The 22,500-nt window shown below is 44.5% G+C and overlaps 1 protein-coding gene across 1 annotated transcript in view; it reads left to right on the plus strand.

Moving 5' to 3' along the window:
• dph1 (diphthamide biosynthesis 1) overlaps positions 1-22,500 on the plus strand; it is a 71,141-nt gene that overhangs the window by 27,978 nt on the left and 20,663 nt on the right. The window contains 2 exon segments of the mRNA XM_062552282.1: positions 7,860-7,981; positions 19,938-20,092. Coding sequence (XP_062408266.1) covers positions 7,860-7,981; positions 19,938-20,092 — 277 coding nt within the window.

The following is a 22,500-nucleotide window of genomic DNA, read 5'->3' on the forward strand; positions in this document are numbered from 1 at the left end:
TCCCAGTTGTTTTGGTAATGAGGTTGTAATTGATTTATCGAGGATTATTTGTGTTGTGTAGAATATTTTATCATATTTCACTTTAATATATCGGTATACTGTATATCTGTGACTTGGCGGTTTGCAAAACACCACAATGAAACATCAGGGAATTGTATTATACCTACACCATATTGTATTATACCATTTGCACAACTTATTCTGCGGACTATTGTTCTGTGTAATGTATACAATAGATAGCTGTAATTTGTTTAGTGTCTAACTTATTTTATGATGCCTTACTTATCCTAATCGAGACTGATGATGCCTGTAAGATTTTCTCTTGAGTGTTTTCACCATTTCTAGATGATTTATACAGTATCTCGACTACCACAATGTAAGCTTTATTTTGACAGATAGTTAGGCCTAGTGTATAAAATGCTGAAATGGCATAGAAAGTGTTCCCTAAACACTCCGGGCTGCTGTGAACTCCTACAGCTTAAGTGTTGAGGGTTTTGAAAGTACAGAGCAAAGATATTGAATTACTTACCCCCCCCCCCCCCCCCAACCCCCACCACTCCTCCACACACACACACACACACACACGCACGCACGCACACACACACACACATAGATGTCAGTGAACTGCGTTGAGGTTAGAAATGAAATGACACTGTGTGTCTGTGTAGATATGTTTAGGTATGTAGTAGCTGCTATACTGTATGTCATGAGAATATGTCATACACTAATAAGGCTGTGGTGATCTATTTGCTGGCATTGTGGGGGCACTCAACACTTTAAGCTGAGCTCCATGGACACAACAGGAAATGATAACAACTGTTTTTTTGTTTGTTGTTGTTTGGTGAGCCAAATTAAAGCAGCATGTTCACTAAATGGGAGGTGATTAATTCCAATTAAGATGGAGGGTGTCTTAGTTACATGACAAGATGGCATTGTGTTTGGGGAGAGAGAGAGAGAGAGGGAAAGAGAGAAAAAATATTTTTTGTAAAAAAAAACTGGGGATGAGTGTGAGAGAGGAGAGGAAGAGGGGGATATGGAGGGAGAGAGAGAGCGCGCAGGACTGATTTAGATACTACTGTGCTGTTATGGGGGAAAGGGAAGACCGAGAGCGAGCATAAGAGAATGTATCAATTTCCGGCATCCACAAACATAGTCGGTGTGAGCGGGGCGGTTCCCCTCCCATGCTGTGCTTTGATGAAAGTCTTGTCAAAGCCGAGGAGAGATTTCATTCCTGCTAGACAGGCAGACAGCTGGAAATGGATGGGTCTTTCTTGGCACAGCTCCTCGTGACTCCCTACTCCTGTGTGAGGGGTGAAAAGGAGGAAACACTCACACACACACGCACACACACACACACACACACACACACACACACACACACACACACACACACACACACACACACACACACACACACACAGAGAGAGAGAGACAAACACACAACAGGAGATGTCAGTTGTTTAAAATGGGGGGGGAAATAATGATTGAAGAAAAGGAAAATGCACCCATAAATATACAAAGCCCGCACATGCACGCGCTTTCATGTTTTGGCCTCCTGTCATATCAGTGAGCGTGCTAGCCAAGACTTGGATGAGTGTGTGTGGTGCAATCTCTTAGAAGTGTTCTCAGCAGACAGAAGTTCTGCTTGTCAGTCACCACTCTCTCCATGTTCTGTGTGTGTGTGTGTGTGTGTGTGTGTGTTTGTTAATGCTTTCGTGTGTGTGTGTGTGAGAGAGAGTGAGTGTGTGCGCACGCACGTGCGCTCTCCCAGTTCTCCTCTACTGGATGAGTTTCATGCCGCTTGGGCTGGCTGCTAAGGAGACACTAATTAACAAGCGGCGTTATTGAGATCACAGGCTTTTCCTCCATCTTAATTGCATCTTAATGACATTTCAGCTCTGATGTTTCAGCTGGAGAGCCAGATAGCATGTGAAAGAGGGGCTAATTTCTGCGTGTGTGTGTGTGTGTGTGTGTTTGTGAGAGTGAGTCAGTGAGTGCGTGTGAATATGTGTTTCTGGAATGGGGTTTGCATCTGTCAGTGTCGTTCAGCAAAACTCAGAGTTCTTTGAGCCCTTTAGGTGTGCTGTGTGCAAGTGTGTATGTGCATGATCATGAGTAGGTAGGGGTGTGTGTGTGTGTGTGTGTGTGTGTGTGTGTGTGAGTGTGATATGAGACACGCTAAACAAGACGAACTCTCATCCTCTCTGTCACCATCACACTCTCCCAGCCTCCCCACAGGGGACTGCTGGGGATCAGTGTCTCGATTTGCATGTAATTACCGCCGTGGTCCCAGGTAAGCCGTGCTGCTATCTCGCCCGCGTCAGATTAATCAGATCTGCAGCCTCGTGGCCCCGTGGCCTCTCCACTATGCCGCGTTGTCCACATCTCACTCGCATCCACGCGCCAGTCACTGTGGCTGAATCGGGGTGTTCTTGTGACTCCGTTGCGATGCGTGACATGCTAACATCACTAAGAGCATAGGTTTCATTCATTCAAGGGAGGACGGGTTACACACATACAGTAGCTGCAACGTACTGGTCATTGGAGGAAATGTAGCAAGAGCTTGACGTTGTTTGTCGAGTGACTATTTACTGGGAGTGAAAACAAAGCAGACATTTACGGAAGGCTGTAATGGCCTATGCAGATTGCACGATTTCAGACCGGTTTAGCCACGATTTTGTCGTAGTTAACATATTTCCAGTGTCATTTCTGTATGTGAAAGGTCGGGAATGACGCCAAAGGAGGAATGCGTCTTGTAATATGACATAGTCGACAACCTACGATTTACTGTTTGCGACGTTACACAACAAAAGTCTCTAGAATGTTAGAATTTTTGGAGAATCTCCTACGACTTCCGTATTGACACTGACCGTCTGACTACAGGCCACGAGTAGGCTACATGATCTTGCCAATCTCCAGACCAAACATGGGGCAAGAATTTATGCTTCTATGATCGTCTATTCTGATGTGATCAGTCATAGAAGATCATCGTGGAAGACTTAAGAAACGTGTCATCTGCATAGGCCATAAGGTGCCATAGGATTATGGGGCTCTGTATGGTTCAGGGGCTGTTTTTATGTTGAATTTTGTCTAAACCTAGGTAGAACTACTAGAATCCCTCTCCTCAGTGGTTGGTGTGCGCCATGTCCCTGTCTGTGGCGTCAGCTGGCCTTCCTGCTGGAGCCTGGGCTGTTTTTTTATTCCAGTCTAGTTTTGGGTGCAACATACAGTAGCCCTCAAACCGTTTTCACCTGTGGGCTTCTGATGGGGGCTCATTCCATCTCATCTGGCCAGCTCAGGTCTCCCGTTGGCTGGCAATGCCTGGTCTTGGTCTGCGGACGTGTTGATTTAAATGAGCAACTTTTCATCACGGCTGGTGTCTACTTTAGATTTTTTTTAGGCAATATTTAGCCATCTGAAATTGTTCAACTTACCATAACCCTTTTTTCTTCTCTGAATAATTCTGCAAGTGAAAGTGCCAGGCCGTCAGCATCATGTGTTAAAACTGTCAAAAGTGAGAAAAAGCCATCAGTGAGGAGATGAGTATACCTGGCCCACCTAACTTGAAAGAAGAATGAATTATGAAGGAAAAAATGAATAGAGATAAAGGGAGCTACTTGTTTGATGAAGGGAAAGTGCTGATAACATGATACTTGCTCGGCAAGTTTGAAGAAGCAGACACATGGCCCATCGTTCCCTCATTTTCCTTTTCCTTGGCCTTTGCCACTGCCATAGGTACAGTACCTCCAGAGCCTCTTCCTTCATGTCTTTCTTTAAGTGCTTAGCCTCCTCCGGCTTACGATCCTCTCATTCCACTGATTCTTCCTTTTGCTCTCCACCTTGAGATCCGATCTCGCCACCTCTCCTTCAGAATTCTCTTCAGGCACAGGGAGGCAATAGCACAAAAGAGTTGTGAGTTTCATTTTTCACCGTCCTCTTTCACTCTCTGCTGTCCTCTTTCAATCATCAACTTACACTGTGCAGATCTTTGGAAACTCATTGAAGATTCTACTTTGTTTTCTTTGGAATAGAATGTCAGAGATCGTGAAAATAAACATCCCAAGTCGTCAAGGCTAGAAATGCATTCTTTTAAATCTGGGGCAGCAACAGTAACAAAGGGTTTGAATTGTTCTTTCTAAACTACCCAGCGTATTTTGTCCGTTTCTTACAAGTCAATTAATCTACTCTACTTTGAATACAATTGTATTATTGTATTTAATACATAATACAAAACTTGAGTGGCTTTATGCACCAGTAGCACAGTCTTGGCAAAATTGTCATCCTTACTACAGTCCCATTGAAAAAAATCTTCATTTAAAAACTGAAAAGTGATGCAATTAAAATGATTCTCCTGGAGCTGCAAGCATTATTAAGGAGGTCCATGTGGCCGTAGCCAACCTCCTTGGGTGTTGTTTTAAAATGGATATTTACCATGGACTGGACTGAAGGAGTACAAATTCAAATACAAAGAGACAAAGAAAACTTCCTGTGTGAAATTCAAGGCCAAGGTACCTCAGTGTCTGTGCACACCATCTGCCACTTTTTGGAGAGCTGTCTCAAGTGCAGGTCATGGGTCTTCTCTTCCAACCAGCATAATGGCCCAAAGCACAGCTGAAAGCACCCAGAAATGGCTAAAAAAACAGTGGGCTGTCCAGCAACAGCTGGAACAGTTTCCTTAGGAAAAGTGGGCAAAGCTGCCTGTTGACAGATGCAGAAGTGTCATTAAAACTACAGAAAATGCCTGTTGGCAGTGTTGGCCTCTAAAGGTTGTGCAACCCCCGATTAGGCAAAGGGTGCCATCATTTTTGTCCATGCCATTATCATTTGGCTATTGTCTAAACTAGTCTGTGGAGTTGAAAGTCAAAATGAAGGTCTGATGCATTAAGCATGAAATACACAAGCAGTTTTGTTTATTACTTTTGTTAGTTTCAAATTATTAAAAAAAAAAATACAGAGTTGAGGGTTCTTCCTTTTTCATGGATGCACACCAACACATTTGACCATGAATGTGATTTTGTGCTTTTGTACCTGAATAATGACGATAAGGCCACATCTGTATGGAGAGACAAGCCTGGTGGATATAAAATAAATCATGGCAATATCTGTTCTGAAGGCATGCCATTGTATTCCTTTATTTGCTTGGGCACTTTACTGCTGTTTGTGGGGGAAAAAAACAACAACAGCGTTGTGCAACTTCTTGCAATTGTTCACTCACTCACTCACACACACACACACACACACACACACACACACACACACACACACACACACAGTCCTATGCCCCTTTGTTCCTTCAATTTGTTCCCAACTCACACTGACAAGCCCATGACACACACACACACACACACACACACACACACACACACACACACACACACACACACACACAATCACTCACCCACACACACACACACACACTCACAGAGACTCGCACTCTCCGAGCTCGCACAAATACCGGAACCTTGATGAGAAGGATAAGCGAATCAAATCTTCCAAGGCAAATATTTATTTACCAGATGAGTTCTCCTCACTCAGCTCTGTCTGCTTTCGGAGGCTCTGCTGGCCAAGGCCGTCCTTCACACAGACCAAGCATCACCCAGAGCAGCTGGGAACAAACGACACAGAGAAAGGGAGGGCGAGAGAGAGAGAGAGAGAGGGAGAGGGAGAGTTATGAAAAGAAGGAGACAAAGAAGACGGAGTAAAACGAGGAAAAAAGGAGAGAGAGAGAAGTAGAGTGAGAGAAGTGTAGAAGGCTGGTAAGGAAAGACTGCAGCATAGGAGGAGAGAAGAATGACAGACAGGCAGGTGTGTCCGGCAACAGAGAGGGAGAGAGAGAGGGAGAGAGAGAGGGAGAGAGAGACTGAGAGAGAGACTGAGAGAGAGACTGAGAGAGAGACTGAGAGAGAGAGAGAGAGACAGAGAGAGAGAGACTGAGAGACTGACTGAGAAAATGAGAGATGTAGGAATGTCTGCATAATCTGTTAAAGACAGAAGGTGAGAAGAGATGAGATTGGCACAGACACCCAAACAGCGCATTGAGCCAGACATCCAAAATGGCAGTGGGGAGAGAATGAAATGAAGAACGCAGTCAGACTCAGAGAGTGAAAGAGAGCGAGATGGAACAGGGAGGATAAGAGAAAGGGGGATGTGATGGAGAGAAAGAGAGATGGAGAGAGCGGAGGGAGCAGACTGGCCAGTGTTTTAGTGCTTTTAAGGAGCTGTGGAGGAGTGCGGTGGTGTGGGGTGGTGGTGGGGAGGTGGGAGAGAGCCATGGCAGTTAGCAGCGTTCTTCCCTGGCCTATTAATAACACCTGTCCCACCTAGCCTAAATATGTCTGCCACCAGGCCTCCTGCAGACAAACCAACCCCTACACACACACACACACACACACACACACACACACACACACACACAGTGTCTGACTTACATGTGCTCGCAGCCTCGCGTCCTCCTTTTCAGCTCATTTTGCCCGCAGCACTCATTTAGCACTGCAGTCTCTCTGATGGGGAGAACCTGCTGCGACGCCATCAAAGCGACAAAAAAGTGATTTAGCGGGTCTCGTTCAGATGATGACAACAGCAACAACAACAACAACAACAACACAAACAAACAAAAGCAACAGCAGCAGCAACAGCAGCAGCTGAAGGCATAGCCATGGGGGCTAAGGAAGCCCAAAAAAGCTCTGTTATGAGCTTCCAATCCTCTCCCCACAGCACTCATCACAAGGGCTGGGATCAGACCTCAATGGAATCTTTAATGACTGCACACATACAATACAAAGACACAAAGACACACACACACATTCACACACACACACACACACACACACACACACACACACACACACATAAACATACCCACATTCCCACAAACACACACACACTCACTGTCGATAGTCTCTCTCCTGCTCTCTGTCAGCAGTTAGACCCAGTACATGTCCAATCCTGCACCTGCTCACTAATCCCCCCCCCCCCCCCCCCCCCCCCCCCCACACACACACACTCCACCACTCCACCACCACCTCCAGCCTCCAGTCGCTCATATTCACCTTTAATCTCCCAAATCCCAGCTGCCTCTGATAATGACACATGGTTTCCCCTGCACCTCTGGACCAGCGTGAGGGTGGGGACCCGTGAGGCTTACGCTGGCCTATGTGAGCGTCTTCCATGTGTGGTGATGTTCATCACAGGACACATTCACTAGAGATGGAGGTAGCATTTGGCCTGAATAGTCCACCCACAGAGACTGGTCACCTTAACCAAATCCAACCCCTAACCTTAACCTCAAGCATGCAACATCTGACCAAGTCAAATGAGTGGTTCTCACTACATCTTGCCAAAGGACTACTATTAGCCGGCAGGCTAACACTGGTACATTTTACAGAGATGTAAATTAATGTGCACTGTATTTTATAGATAAAATCAATGGAGAAAAAAAATGAAAATGAACAAAACAGATAGTTGGTAATCTGAACATCTGTGGGTAGTCTGGGGCTGGACTGTCCAAGTAAAGCGTGAGCGAGATGAGATTGATTGATACTGATCGGTCAGTGTATCATTTGATGGGTCATAGAAGGATTTATTTTTGTCCAGCAGGTACGGTATAATATAACAGCATGTGGTGCTGTGGAAAGGAACCATGTTTAATTGCCATGTGAAAAGGCATCCTACAGCAAATAGCAGTTATGGATTGAGTGTCATCAGGGTAGAGTTGTGTGGGTGGGAAGGATATGGCATGTTTTTCAATAGGGCCATCTGTGATGTGGGACGTAACCACTTTGTGTGCTTGGTCATACAGTATGACTGACTGGTTGATTGATTGACTGATGGAGGGGCTGTTTTGTTGTTTTCGTGGTCAGGTTCACGGAAGCCGACACGCTGGTGATGGGGGACGTGACGTACGGAGCCTGCTGTGTGGATGACTTCACCGCTCGGGCCCTGGGAGCCGACTTCATGGTGCACTACGGACACAGCTGCCTCAGTGAGTGTATACGCACACACACACACACACACACACACACACACACACATGTGCATGCACGACTCACGAGCACGGGTAAGATTCGACCCCGAGCACACAGAGTACACCCCTATGGTGCTTGATTGCTTCGTGCTTTGACTCACTAAATACGCTAACACATACGCACACGCTAGGCATTACAATTTTTCTTGTAGTATGGTGACAATATGATGCTTTTTAAAGCAACACTAAAGAGTTTTCTGTACCTTAAAATAATGTTTCCAAAATCATATCAGTGGTTCATCAACTCATAACAGGGTGAACAGCACTTCTGCATTTGCTTTATGGCACTCTGTAGGTTATAGCCGCACGTTTACCAGATATATATGTACGTTTACCAGATCGGGTAGCGGATCTGTAGTTCGATGGAATGAGACATAAAAACAAAAAAATTGACTTGCTTCAATGTCGCAATACATTAAATCATGTGACAGACTCTACCTCGTTTGTGGACATCGTTATTTCCTGGATAAGCAAATAGCATGCATGTGACAGAGGAGAGAGTGCTTTAGTGTTGCTTTAATGTATGTATATCACCATTGTGTCACGCAAACCTCTGAGAAGCATCGATTCTGTGGTTAAGAAGTAGATTATTTGTGGAAGGAAGTGACCATGAAGTGAATGAGTTCTCTAGCCAGCAGCTGCACACAATTAGCTGACGGAAGCACACTGTGTGCACCCACTGTGAATTTTCATGAGGGGAAAATATGAAGGGTTCAGCTTGATTGGGTTGTATGATTATAAACTCGAGGTGTGTGTGTGTGTGTGTGCGTGCTGTTCAGAGGATAAGGCTTGATATGTCAGTGGCCTGTATTTCAGAATTTGGCCCCAGGCAAAATCTATACGGTCCTTTCTGTTTCCTGTACTGTTGCATCAATAAGACATGCAGGTTCACACACACTCACTGTTGAAAAGCACTGACTGGTTCCTCTATGTGTGCATGTGTTGTGTGGATGATATGGATACATCTAAAAAAAATAATGAAATTTACCAGAGGTACAATAGATCGTCAGGTTTCCAGTGAATGGTAGAAACAAATTGTAGAGGTGACAGCTGTTTGGCCTTCCCCCGTATGAAAGCAGATAAACAAAAGTCGACCTTTGCAAACGATTGATACCGGAGCTTAGATTGAATGTGCCGGGTGGTAAAGTGTGGAGAATCATTTCTGAAATGTGACACATTAGTCATATTGCACTTGCAAGAAAATGGCCCTTTTGCTTTGCTTCTCAATTTTTGTTTTTTTTTGGACAAAGTACAAAGTGTCACAGTGCTTCCCTTCGACTGTCCATTGTTGAAATTTAGAATAGAAACATTTAGTGATACATCCTAGATGTGTTTGATTGTCACAGAAAGCCAAATTAATTTACATAACAAAATTAATTTACATTTCTGGAGTAAATACTGTAGTTCAAATAACTACTGACTGGAGAGGTTAATCCCAGAACAATAATCTTTTTAGTTTTTTTTCCCTGTTTGCTTTCACACTGCCAGTTGGAACGCTGAGGTGTCATGACACATAGCTTAATGGAGCACTCAATGATGGTGGACTAGAGCATCTTTTTCAATTGGGAACGCTGATCATGGGCTAGAACCGGAACGTTTGTCTCCCATTTATCCTGTCTTTGGCTCATATACGTATATCGGTTTATGTTATCAATACAAGTTCTTATAATTCAGCTTTTGTGTGCAACTTCTTTTCTTTTTCTGGATTTACAACTTTTGGAGTTACGCACCAAGCAAAACACAAGGCAAGACAAAGGCGTGGACGCCACTTCTACTATCTTTACTGGACTAAAGCATTGCACGTTAACTTGTTTGGCTTTCCCCCTTTAGATTTATTTAAAAGTGAGAAATGGATCATCATGGTATTAAGAAGCACTCAAAAAAAAAAAAAAAAAGGCGTTGCTGTATCCATCCATATTCTCATCTGCCCAGAAGGCATGTATTGCCTAACATTAGTAAGCCTATGCAGCCTCCTCATTTATTTTTTATATTAAGAAAATTCAAACAGCAAGTGAATGATTTTCATGTGGGTTTCTAATAATAGCGCTTCTGCTGCCTTTGGCTTGTTGGCTATTGAGTTTTACCATTCAACATGCTCTGGTATAAACATTTTAGATCCTACTTTGGTTAGGACCAGCCGTCCTAACCAAATTAGGATCTAAAATGTTTATACGAACTGCGGTTAAAGGGACTACAATTGCCCTCAGTTCCACGTAGTATCAACACAAAACATAGTAGGTACTACAAAAGGTCCCTCCAGTGTGAAAATGCCTGATTTTCCTGTTGAGGTCTGAGGTTAACCAAATGTGTTTTCTATGGTGTTGTTGAGCTCAGAAATTGCATTATTGCTATAGAGAGGTGGCATGCAATTTGGCTATTTTGTATTCTGTCTGAGGGAAAGCGTTGACATATACACACAAATGCAAAACTAGCGCAAATTACACCGCTCCAAACACTTCCACACCCACGCACATACATTAACCTACATATAGTGTACCAGTAGTGCACACACACAAATGTGACCATTTTCACAAGCTAAGGTTGCAATTCTATCTCATTCCAGACGGTCTCTGTTCTGTTTTGTTTTTTTATCCGAGAAGTCTGGCCCTGAACTAGTGCACAATCTAGGTGGCCATCACCACGGAGGTGTTGAGCCCCATGGGGGCCAGGGGTGGTGGGTGAAGGGCTGGAGCTCCTGGAATTCCTCCCTCCTAAGAGCACCGGCGGCCAGTGCAGTGGAGCGGCTTTGGGCTGCGGTTACTTAACAGTACATGAGGGGCAGCAGACCTTTAGAGGCCGCTAGCCGAGCGCTTCCCTCCGAGCGGATCAATGGGGAACATGCTTTTAGTTCGTCCTTTGAACACACCTGTGCCCTACCGGGAGAGCCCCTGGCGCGCGCGGCGCTCCTGCCAGCCTGTTGCCTGTCTGAAGCCACACACACACACACACACACACACATTCTCTCTTTCACACACACTCTCTCTCTCTCACTTAGAGACTGTAAGACGGAGAGGAAATGCTAAATCAATAGCCTCAATATTTCCCTGTCAGAGCGACCTCACCTCGTCCAAATACCAGAACCGACCAGAAGAATATTAATACAGGCCAAAGGGCCTCTGGACAGGTGGTTTACTGACCAGCAGACACACACACACACACACACACACACACACACACACACACACACACACTCACACACTCACACATATAGATTTTGTTTTCATATGTGTTAGTGTTCCATCATGTTCATGTTTGAAAAAGAGATCCTTCACACTCACACTTGGAAATGTATGCACAAGCCGCATTGTATAGTGTTGTCATATTGTCTATATAAATCAGGCGCACTTGCTGCACACACACACACACACACACACAGACACTCACACTTTCTTTCTTTCCCTATCCTCTTGCTCACATGAACTCATATTCTGTATGTTTTCTTTTTCTTGTTTTCATCTTGGAGCGAGACATCCTTCACAAACACAGATGCAAAGGCAAGCAGTCACATGGAATAACTCTCGTGTTGTCACTGCTAGACAAACACACACAATATAACACACACACACACAAAAACTCATATTTACATGGGCGCCCCTCCATGTATTAGTTTTCATGTTTGAACAAGAGATCCCTCAAAAATACCAGCCTTACAAATATGAATAAACAGTCTCATGGAATATTTTTCACATTGTTTCTGAAGAACGCATGCACACACACACACACACGCACACACACACACGCACACACACACACTTACATAAAAACTAGTTCTCATTTTGGTGCCAGATGTTGCACAGATGGATAGATATGGTTAGCTCACGATTACCTCTCTCTCTCATAATTAGGAAATGAGAACGGAATCTGTATCCGCTTGGCACAAATTCACATAATCTGCATTTGCGCCATGACCGTGTGTGTGAGTGTGTGTGTGTGAGTGTGTGTGAGAGAGAGCGAGAGTATGTGTGTATCTGCACGTGTTGTGTGTGTGTGTGTGTGTGTGTGTGTGTGTGTGTGTGTGTGTGTGTGAGGGAGAGAGAGAGAGTGCCTGTGTGTGTGTGTCAGTGTGTCTGTGAGCAAAAGAGTGTGTGCATATGTGTTTGTTGTGTGTATGTGTGATTGAGAGAGAGAGCGAGATGGGGGGAGAGAGAGTGCGAGAGAGAGGGAGAGAGGAAACACAGCATGTGCTTGGATGTGTCATGGATCAGAGTTTCGATAAGCAACAAATAACCTTGTCAGGCACCTGCACGTGATTACACAGACTTCCAGAATGACACACAAAGACGCGGTCTCTCTCTCTGTGTGATTTGCCCTCTCCTATTTTCCATATCTCTCTCTCGTTCTCCCGTTCTCTATCTTTCTCTCTCTCTCTTTTTCTCTCTCTCTCTCTGTCTCACTCATGCCATATCTCCTTCTGTCATCTTTCATTTTCACTGACTTTATGAGGTTTCACAGCCGTATCTTCCATTGTAGGGAGAGCGGGCGGGAGATGAAGAGGAAGAGAGAGGGGCAGGGATTTGGGCGAGCGAGCGAGAGAGCGAGCGAGGGGGGGATTGACGATTGCAGGGGGAGAGAGAGAGAGAGAGAGAGAGAGTGTGTGTGTGTGTGTGTGTGTTTGTACTGTATGTGTGTGTCAGAGTGGATTGTTTGTGAGAGAGTGGATTGTGAATGTGTGCATGTGAGTGTGTGTGTGTACTGTATGTGTGTGTCAGAGTGGATTGTGTGTGAGAGAGTGGATTGTGAATGGGTGTGTGTGAGTGAGTGGCTGTCAGTGTGTGTGTGTGTGTGTGTGTGTGTGAGAGAGCGAGTGGATTTGTGCGCAAGAGTGTGTGAGAGAGAAGATTGGAACATGCTGCTCATTGACAGTGGTTGTAATTGCAATGACTAAATGCACTTAGGCAGTGCTGCTAATTGGTTCAGAGGGAGGATCGATGCAGACTTGTTTTTGTTTTTGCCGCTCTACTCTTGGCTTTGTTAGCACCTGTAAGCAGCTGTCAGGTGTATGTGTGTGTTTGTGGAATAGAGAGAGATTTTTGATTTTAAAAAACATGCTTTATTTCCAGTTTCAAAAACAGGACAATCAATCAATCAATCATTGCCGTTAGAGATTAAAAAAAAGGTAAATAAAAGACAAAATAAAAACAAAAAAACTATAAAAGATGGCTAAAATGTAATTCACTTTCAAACAAAGTGCATATTGCATGTTTGGCACACCACACATCCTCAAAGGTTTCCAGATTTTGCATCAGCTTATAAAAATGGTAGTCAACCAAAACTCTGGCTTTAACCAGGGCAGGAAACAGAACAACAACATTAGTTCCAGGTTGGTTCTCAACCTTATTCCTCCTAGTGATATAAATAGCCATTTTGGCTTGACCCAGGATAAAATTCAACAGTTTGCAAACATTTTGACTTTTTTTGACATATTTAAAACCAAGGACAAACATCTCTGTGGAGAACTCTTCGCTGAAAGCACCAAATAAACCTTGCAACATGCAAAACAAAGGTTGTAACCTTAAACACAATGAAAACGCATGAAACACTGTTTCCCTTTGATAGCAGAAAGGACATTCCTGACTAGCATTTGTGTTTATCACTGAAACAAAAGCATTGACAGCAACTGCTCCATGAAGAATTCTCCACTGTAAGTCCCCTACTCTCTTAGCCAATGGTGGTTTATACAGTGCTCTCCATTCAGGCCTCACCCCACTATCCAGTTTGAGAGCAGCGCTCCAAGGTGTGTCAGCCCTGCTCTCTAAACCTTTTTTATTAAACACTTTGACACAAGCATGGTACAGCTGATTCCCGGTGACCACATTCAGCAACATAGCATTTGGGTTCCTAGGTGTTAGAAGTGGACCAGTACACCCGTCCAAGTTGGGTGAAACTACCAGCCCAGGAAAAAGGTCTTGCTCATCAGGACGACACCCCCCTGCAGAGTAATCCACAAGCAATTCAATTTCATCCTTCGTGCAAGCAGCACGCCATTTTTCCAGGAGCTGCGACACAACCCGAAGCGACCTCAGGCCCAAGGAATCGGCAAGCCCCCTCCTATTTCCAAAATGTGGTCCCGCCCGGTCAACTACATCTTTCAATGTGACAATCTTGGCGTCACACAGCATCTTCTGAAGTGAAGGGAAATTGTCTGAGGAGATATCCAGTCGTGCACCCCCCACCACAGGCTCTTGCAGGAGCCAATATAAGGAGGTTGCAGGGCCAAGCCTTTTGATATTAAACAAAGCCCAAACTTTCAAACAACAACGATAAAACGGTGGCAGATTTGAAAACACCATTCCATCTGGTTTCATTAAAAACAAGGATTTGTCCAACCCCAAACACCCACCCATTTTCAGTATTGCACAGCTCAAACACCTCCATGCAGCATCTGTAGGCCCTGTCAAGAGCCTTTTTACAAACTGCAGTCTAAAAGCTGCAGTCCTACTATGCAAATGTATGAGGCCCTGCCCCCCTTCATCTTTAGGTAAAAACAAAACGGACTGAGGTACCCAATGCAGCCCATCCCAAAAAAAATTCCCCAAAACAGACTGAATCTTTTGCAATAAGTCAGGTGGAGGGTCTACGCAGGCTAGTCTATGCCAAAAGGATGAGGCTACCAGATTGTTAATGATAAGTACCCGCCCCCTGTATGACATTTTTGACAATAGCCACTTCCATCTTTCAAGCCTTCCTTTAACCCGTTCAACTGCCCCCTCCCAATTCTTCTCCATGATTTCATCACTCCCCAGAAAAACACCCAAATACTTAAAACCATCTTTCCTCCAGTTCAAATTTCCCGGTAGACTTGGCACTCCCTCCACCCATTGACCCAGCAATAGAGCCTCACTCTTTGACCAGTTAACTTTGGCCGATGAGAGTAACCCAAAATCCTTAAGGATGTCAACAACCATCTCTATATCCCTTCCCCCATTAATTAGAAGAACTATATCATCCGCATAGGCTGACAACCGAAGGGGTACATTACACCCAGGCACAGACACACCCCTTAAAGTTATTCTTATTCGCTGCAAAAGAGGCTCTATTGCTAGAGAGTATAGCATGCCAGATAGAGGGCAGCCTTGCCTCACACCTCTGCCAACTTTAAACGGAGCACTTAAACCACCATTGACCTTGAGAATACTCTCCACACCGCTGTACAGAACCCTGACTTTCTGAATAAAGCCTTCACTAAATCCAAAGGCAAATAAAGTGTCCCATAGATAGCTGTGCTCAACCCTATCAAACGCTTTCTCTTGATCCAAAGAGACCAAGCCCACATCAAGCCCCAAAATTTTGGCCATGTCTATGACATCACGGACTAGAGAAACATTGTCAAAAATGGATCTACTGGGAATGCAGTATGTCTGGTCCGGATGGATGACCTGGTCTATCACTCTACCCAGCCTGTTAGCCAGTGCTTTGGATAACAACTTGTAGTCGCTACACAGGAGCGACACGGGTCTCCAGCACTTAATATCAGTGAGATCACCCTTTTTGGGTAGAAGCGTGAGGACTGCCCTACGACAGCTCACCGGCAGGAAACCTCCAGCAAGACTGTCGTTAAGCACTTCCAGCAAATGCTCCCCCACCTCAGGCCAGAAAGACTTATAAAAGTCTATAGGGATGCCATCCAGGCCAGGAGCCTTGCCACACTCCATACTTTGAAGTGCGCTCTCTAGTTCCCCCAACGTCAGGGCGGAATCAAGCTCGGCCAAGGATTCCTCTGAAACCTGTGGCAATCCCTCCATGAACACACTGTCAGCCTGTTCACCGCTTAGTTCGCTCCTGTATAGCTCTTTATAGAACCGTGCAGCTCTATTGCGAATATCATGTACACTAGTCAAAAGAGTTCCAGACTCAGATTGCAAAGAGTGAATACATTTCTTTTGCCCATTTTTCTTCTCCAAGCTAAAGAAAAATTTTGAGGGTACATCCATCTGATCCACACACTGAAAACGTGAACGAATCAACGCTCCTTGTGCATTAAAACCTAAAAGCTCAGCTAAGGCGCCTTTCTTGTTTGCCAACTTGTCAATGTCATCATGATCCCCAGTAGAGTAAGCCAAATTCTGAATTTCAACTAACTCTGCTTCTAAAATTTCAATTGACTGGGTTCTGTCTCTTGTGATATTTCGAGTATACTGTTTACACAGTTGTTGGAGTTGCACCTTGCCGAAATCCCACCACTGTTGTAAAGAGATAAAAGATGCCTTGCATTCACAAAAACCATCCCAGAAGGCTTTAAAAACATCCCTAAAATTATTATCCAGAGTTAAAGTGGTGTTAAAATGCCAAAAAGCACTCTTTGGCTTCACCGAGCTCAGGAACACACTGCACACAACCAAACTATGATCTGAAAAACTTACAGGAGTAATAGCACAATTCTTAAAAATGTTAAGATGATGCTTGAAACAGTAAAACCTGTCAAGCCTTGCTAATGAAATCATATTACTATGGACGTGAGTCCATGTATATTGTCTTTGATCTCTGTAAAAATTCCTCCATACGTCACTTAAATCATGTGTCTGCATAAATTGACAAAGTTTCCTGCGAGAAAGCATGTGCGGTTCAACATGATTCCTGTCAATATCCTGCTCTGTGCAGTTGAAATCCCCCCCAATAAACAAGTATTCATCACCATTGCATCCAGCTATAACAGTAGACAACGTTTCTAAAAAAGCCACTCTTTCTGCTGCAGTAGTTGGGACATACACACACACAAAATTAAAAACATAATCTTCAAAAACAGCTCTGACTTTTAGTAGCCTTCCCTCTATAACTTCCACCACTTCATAAGAAATGGGAGTAAAGCTTTTTGCAAAAAGACATGCGACTCCCCCACTAACGTTGGAGTTGTGGCTCAAAACAGCAATACCCTCCCACTCTAGGGCCCAATCAGTTGCGTTCCTAGTATCACTATGCGTCTCTTGTAAGAGCATGACGTCTACACGCTTAATGCGTGACAAAATTCGAAACTGGGCTCTTTTCATTGGATCTCTAGCCCCATTAATATTTAGAGAAGCTACACGAAAATCCCCCATAATCAAAAACAAAAGAAAAATAAAAATAAACTGCATCATTATAAACATTTTGCTGCTTGTCTGGGACGTGCTGCCTTCTTTGATTTACTGTCTTTACCCAAAAGGATATTTAACTTCGTTATAAACTTGGTTAAACGGTAAACCTCAGGGTTAGAAAAAAGCCCGTCCGAAATGAACTGCTTTGTTTTGGCCATGAATTGTTCAACGTCAGGGAAAAAGTTGTCGATCTGAACATTTCTAGCATTCTTAGTTTCTTTCAGAAAATGTTTAATATCATCCACGGTGTATTCTTGGGAAGTGTAGCCACTCGTGCGTAAAGTACAATCCACACTACAGTCAGACTCTACATCACTTTCCACCGTAGCGGGTTTGAGTTGGCCTCGCGCAAGTTTCTTTTTCCCTTTAACAGTCTCATCACCTTGCGATCGCTTTTGACCTTTTTGGGGCACTTTAAAAACAGGTTCGTCCTCTGCATCTATTTGAGAACCTTCGTCCTCTGCATCAATCCCATCTGTCAGATCATCATCCCCTGCTACACTATGTTGGGAAACATCTATGCTTTTGGGCAAAGCCTGCTCTGCGTCTTCACCTGCTGGCTCCACCTGGGGGCTACGCAGGAGGCTCACCTCGGCCGAGGAGCTTTCCCCCTCTCCCACTGCCTGCACATTAGCATCACCACCATCCCCCCCAACAACATTAGCTTCTGCACCCTCCCCAGTGAGAACCTCAACACTTGGGGTTTGTTCTTTATTAGGTTCCCCTTCGCCATCATCAGCAGTGCCCGTTCCTTTAGGGCAAGCCCGCACCAAGTGGCCAGTTTGACCGCAGCCAAAACACTTCATCAAGCAGGAAGAAACATACACCAAGTAATGAAAACCCTCTACTGGCACATTCAGAGTAAAATCTAGATCCTTGTTATCTTTCAAGATCATATATACCTGACGTCTGAAAGATACAACATGCTTAAGGAGTGGATTGCTACTTGAAATCGGCATCTTCCTTATGGGTGATACTAGTTTGCCATGACGGGATAGCGATTCAATCAGTATTTCATCTTTAATAAAGGGCGGAATGTTGGAAATATTTACCCTTTTAGAGGGTGATGATAGAGAGAGCACTGGGGTATAAACACCATCAATGACTACTCCATTTTCAATTACGTCATTTGCCAGTTCTACCGTCTCCAGAAACAAAACAACTGCCCTGTTCATACGAGCCGCGGAGAGAATTTTGTCGTGACCGACCATCTCACCAACTGCTAAACTACATTCTTCAACGCTGGCGTTTGCTGTTATTTTAATGGCATGCCGCCGCGTTAAAGACTTCAACACACCTGTACCTAAGGCCGCCATGCTCCCAGGTCGGGGCAGACGCCTCGGTAAAAGAAACAAAAAAACGAACTACTCACAAACACCCACCCAAACTAACCCTCAAACATAAAACACAACAAACCATACAAAAATAATAAAAAGAAAGTAAAGAATGAGAAAAAGATAGAGAAAACAGTGAAAAGGCCCGGGGGCCCAGCACTCACGCGTCTCACTCGCAGCACTCCGCCCACTCACTCGCACATGCGCTCAGAGAGAGAGAGAGAGACAGAGAGAGAGAGACAGACAGAGAGCAAAAGAGAAAGAGAAACATGTTGCACCAAGAACTTTCTCTGTCCCTTAGATGCTATTTTTACCTTTCATACCTCTCTCCTCACACATCTTACCTCACCCTCACACATATGCACTCATTCTCTCTCTCTCTCTCTCTTTCTCTCCATCTCTCTCCATCAGTCTGACTCTTCCACCCTCTCTTTCTCTCTCTCTCTTTCTCTACATACCACCTCATTCATCACTTCTCTGAGCTAATTGTTGCCACCAAATTCCCTCCATCCCATGTCTCTCTCTCATTCCTTCACTCCTATTTTGGGTGTAAATGTGTCCACACTTTCACCGCTAGTCCCTTCCCAACTTCTCCCTTCCTCTGCTCTCCTCCTTGGCTATTTATCATCTTCTGCCCCCCTCCTCCCCCGCGCCTCCTATTTCTCTGCCATATGCAAGCGTCTCCACGGCCCAACACAATTGCTTGATCAATGCCAAAATGGCTCCCTGTACGAGATGTCCAAATCAAGTGTAACATTGTGTTAGATTACTGATCACGAATCAGCCACAAATGATAATGAATGTCATGCTCATCTGTCTGTGGACTTTACGCTCGTTGCTCCCCTTCTCTTTCCCACTCTTTCTCTTACTCTATCACTCTCTCTCTCTCTGTCTGTCTCTCTCTGTCTCTCTCTCTCTCTCACTCTAACAGATCTGGTTCTCTTTCCCTTTCTCTCTTGTGGACTCTGAACCATATATCTTTCTTCTCCTTTTATCACCCCCTTCTCTCTTTCTCTCCCTCTCTCCCCCTCTCCCTCTCTTTCTCTCCCTCTCTCTCCCCCTCTCTTTCTCTCCCTCCCTCTCCTCCCCCCATCTCTATGTCCTCCCGTCACAGGGCTCCTCAGTGTTAGTGCCTGTTAAATGGCCTGTGAAATGAATGGTATTAATAATGATGGTATGTGTCCCTCTGCTTCTTTAAATAATTGAGGTCTAGATCACCAAGTGTGATGTTAAAACTCACGCAGCCTTGCAGCTCTTTTCACGACGCTCCCTTGTGTGTGATGTGTGTGTGTGTGTGTGTGTGTGTGTGTGTGTGTGTGGAGGAGGTGTGGATGTGTTTGGGGGGGGGGGGGGGGGGGGTTTCCACATATGCGTTTCAGAGAAATGATAAATGAATATCACTAGGGCAGCATGACAAGAAGTTTTCAGCACACTGTATGACTCAACTGTGTGTGTGTGTGTGTGTGTGTGTGTGTGTGTCTTTGTGTTTGTCTGTCTTCCTGTGCGTAGTTCCCATTGACTCCACCGCGGGCATCAAGATGCTGTACGTGTTTGTGGACATCCAGATGGACACGTCTCACTTCCTGGACACGCTGCGCTTCAACTTCCCCCCGGGTCACTCTCTGGCCTTGGTCAGCACCATCCAGTTTGTGGCTGCTCTGCAGGTAACGCCGGACGCCCCCTCGACGGCGTCGTGCTCTCGCGTGTTCCCTTCTGCTTTTCTTCCTCCTCCTCTTCCTCCTACTCTCAGTCCGCCTCCTCTTCTTCCTCCTCTACATCCTCTCCTGCCTCTCTCTCTCTCATACCATCTTACAGTAGGTATGAACAGCTCAAGGTTACCCCATTCTGGTAGTCCGCTCCCTTTCAAGAACCTGTGTGTGGTAGAGAGATTGAGTGAGTGTGAGAGAGGGAGAGTGTGTGTCTGTGACTGTGTGTACAGTACATGTGTGTTTGTACAGTGCCTATAAAAAGTGTTCACCCCCCTTTGGGTTTTTCCACTTTTATTGCTTTTCTAAATGGAATCTTAATCAATTTAATTTGGCCTTTTTTACAATAATTGATAAAAAGCCCTTCTAATATCAAAGGGAAAGCAGATTTCTACTAAGTAATGTTAATTGCTTCAAAATTTAAAATGCAGGATAAGTGATTGCATATTCACCCCCTTCAAGTCAGCATTGAGTACATACACCTTTGGCCACAATTAAAGCAATGGAGTCTGTGTGAAGAGGTCTCGATTAGGCTTGCGCATCAGGATACTGTAATTTTGCTTTATTTTTCTTTACAAAACTGGGATCAGGTGTGATCAGCCTTTTTGTAAGTCCAGCCACAGATGTTCTATAGGATGGAGGTCTGGGCTTTGACTAGTCCACTCCAGAACATCCACCTTGTTGTCTGAATCAGATTGTCCTTCAGGATTGGCATATATTTTGCTGAAGTCATTTTACTAAACATTAGGGCTGGTGCGTGGTCCGCCAGAAATAGCATCTAGTCTAATGGCCAAAAAGCTCAATTTTGGTCTCATCAGACCAACAAAACCTCTTCCATTTGACCTTGGAGTCTCCCACATGTCCTTGGGCAAACTGAAGTAGATATTGCCACTCACCCATAGAGCTTTGACTCGTGAAGAACTCGGTTAAAAGCTGTATGCATAGTTCATCTCGGCTGATATTTTGTATGCTGATATACTGATATACTTGATACTTCACTTGATATTTCACTGATTGACCAGTGACTGGACCTTCAAGACCCAGGTGTCTTTATATTACTATACTACACACAACACATTCACTGCACTCAGGCTTCACTCCATTTCACTAATTGTGAGACTATTAGCGCCAATTAGCTGGACTGCTGTTGATTTAGGTCAGTTACTTGAAGGGGCGAGTGAATATTTATGCAATCATTTATTTTGCATAATATTATTTTTAATGAATTAACATTACTTTGTAGAAATGTGCTTAAAGAGGGGATTTTTGTAAATGATTGTAAAAATGGCCAAATAAAATTGACAAAGATTCCATTTATTAAAGCAAGAAAAGGAAATATCCAAGGGGGGTAATACTTTTTATAGGCACTGTACAGTATGTGCCTGCTGTATGTGTTAAATGTACTTGCCTAAAAGTTGTATTCCGTCTTTGTGAATTGTTTTTATGTGTAAGTGCTTGTGCATTTAGGTTTGCAAGACATCTTGCTTTTGAAGCACATTTACACATATGTATTTCGGCACAGCACCTAGTGAAGTCTGTGCACTCCATTGTGTGTGTGTGTGTGTGTGTGTGTGTGTGTGTGTGTGTGTATTATACACTCTTACATATATCTATGCATTCATCTGCTGGAGTTGTGAGGCAGTGTGGGGGTGAGATCCAGCTGCAGTTATTTTAAACTTTTTGAAAGGCTGCATGGTGCAGGCATTTCAGGCCCAGTGGGAACTCTGGGCTTCTGTTCCTTGCTTTATGTAAGGCTAGCTGAGCCCCTCTGCATTCTCTCCACACAGCTAGGCTAGCGGCTAGCGGCAGCCTGTCTCTGGAATGGAGACCTCACCGCTGACCTTTGTGTTGTTCTTTTTACCTGCGAGGCTGGGCTGTGTTGTGTTTTTGTGTTGGATTGTTTGTGTTTTGTATCTACAGTAAGCACCATTTTGAGTTGCCATTTGTACGACGTATTAAGTGTTATTTGTGCTTGTTGTGTCGGTGTGTTTTCATATTTGTGTCCTCTAACGCCTTTTGAGTAAGTGTTTGCATCTGTTTTGTTTGTGATAAGTACCATGGTATCGTGGAGTGCACTTTTGTTGTGGTGTGCTTATGTTTTGTGTGGGTATCTGCTGTGTGTGTGTGTGTGTGTGTGTGTGTGTGTGTGTGTGTGTGTGTGTGTGTGTGTGTGTGTGTGTGTGTGTGTGTGTCAGTGAGTGAGTGAGTGTGTTTATAGTTGGCAGCCTGTTGTCGTGACTCTCAGAGCTCGTGATGTGTGGGCTTGTGTGTGTGTGTGTGTGTGTGTGCAAGTGGCTGGGGTGGTGGGAGCAGGGGGTCAGCAGCTTTCGATCACGTTTATTCCCCAATGGCCCCCCTCCGAACCC

The sequence above is a fragment of the Sardina pilchardus genome, chromosome 13 (genome assembly GCF_963854185.1).
Source record: "Sardina pilchardus chromosome 13, fSarPil1.1, whole genome shotgun sequence".
Lineage (NCBI taxonomy): Eukaryota > Metazoa > Chordata > Actinopteri > Clupeiformes > Clupeidae > Sardina > Sardina pilchardus.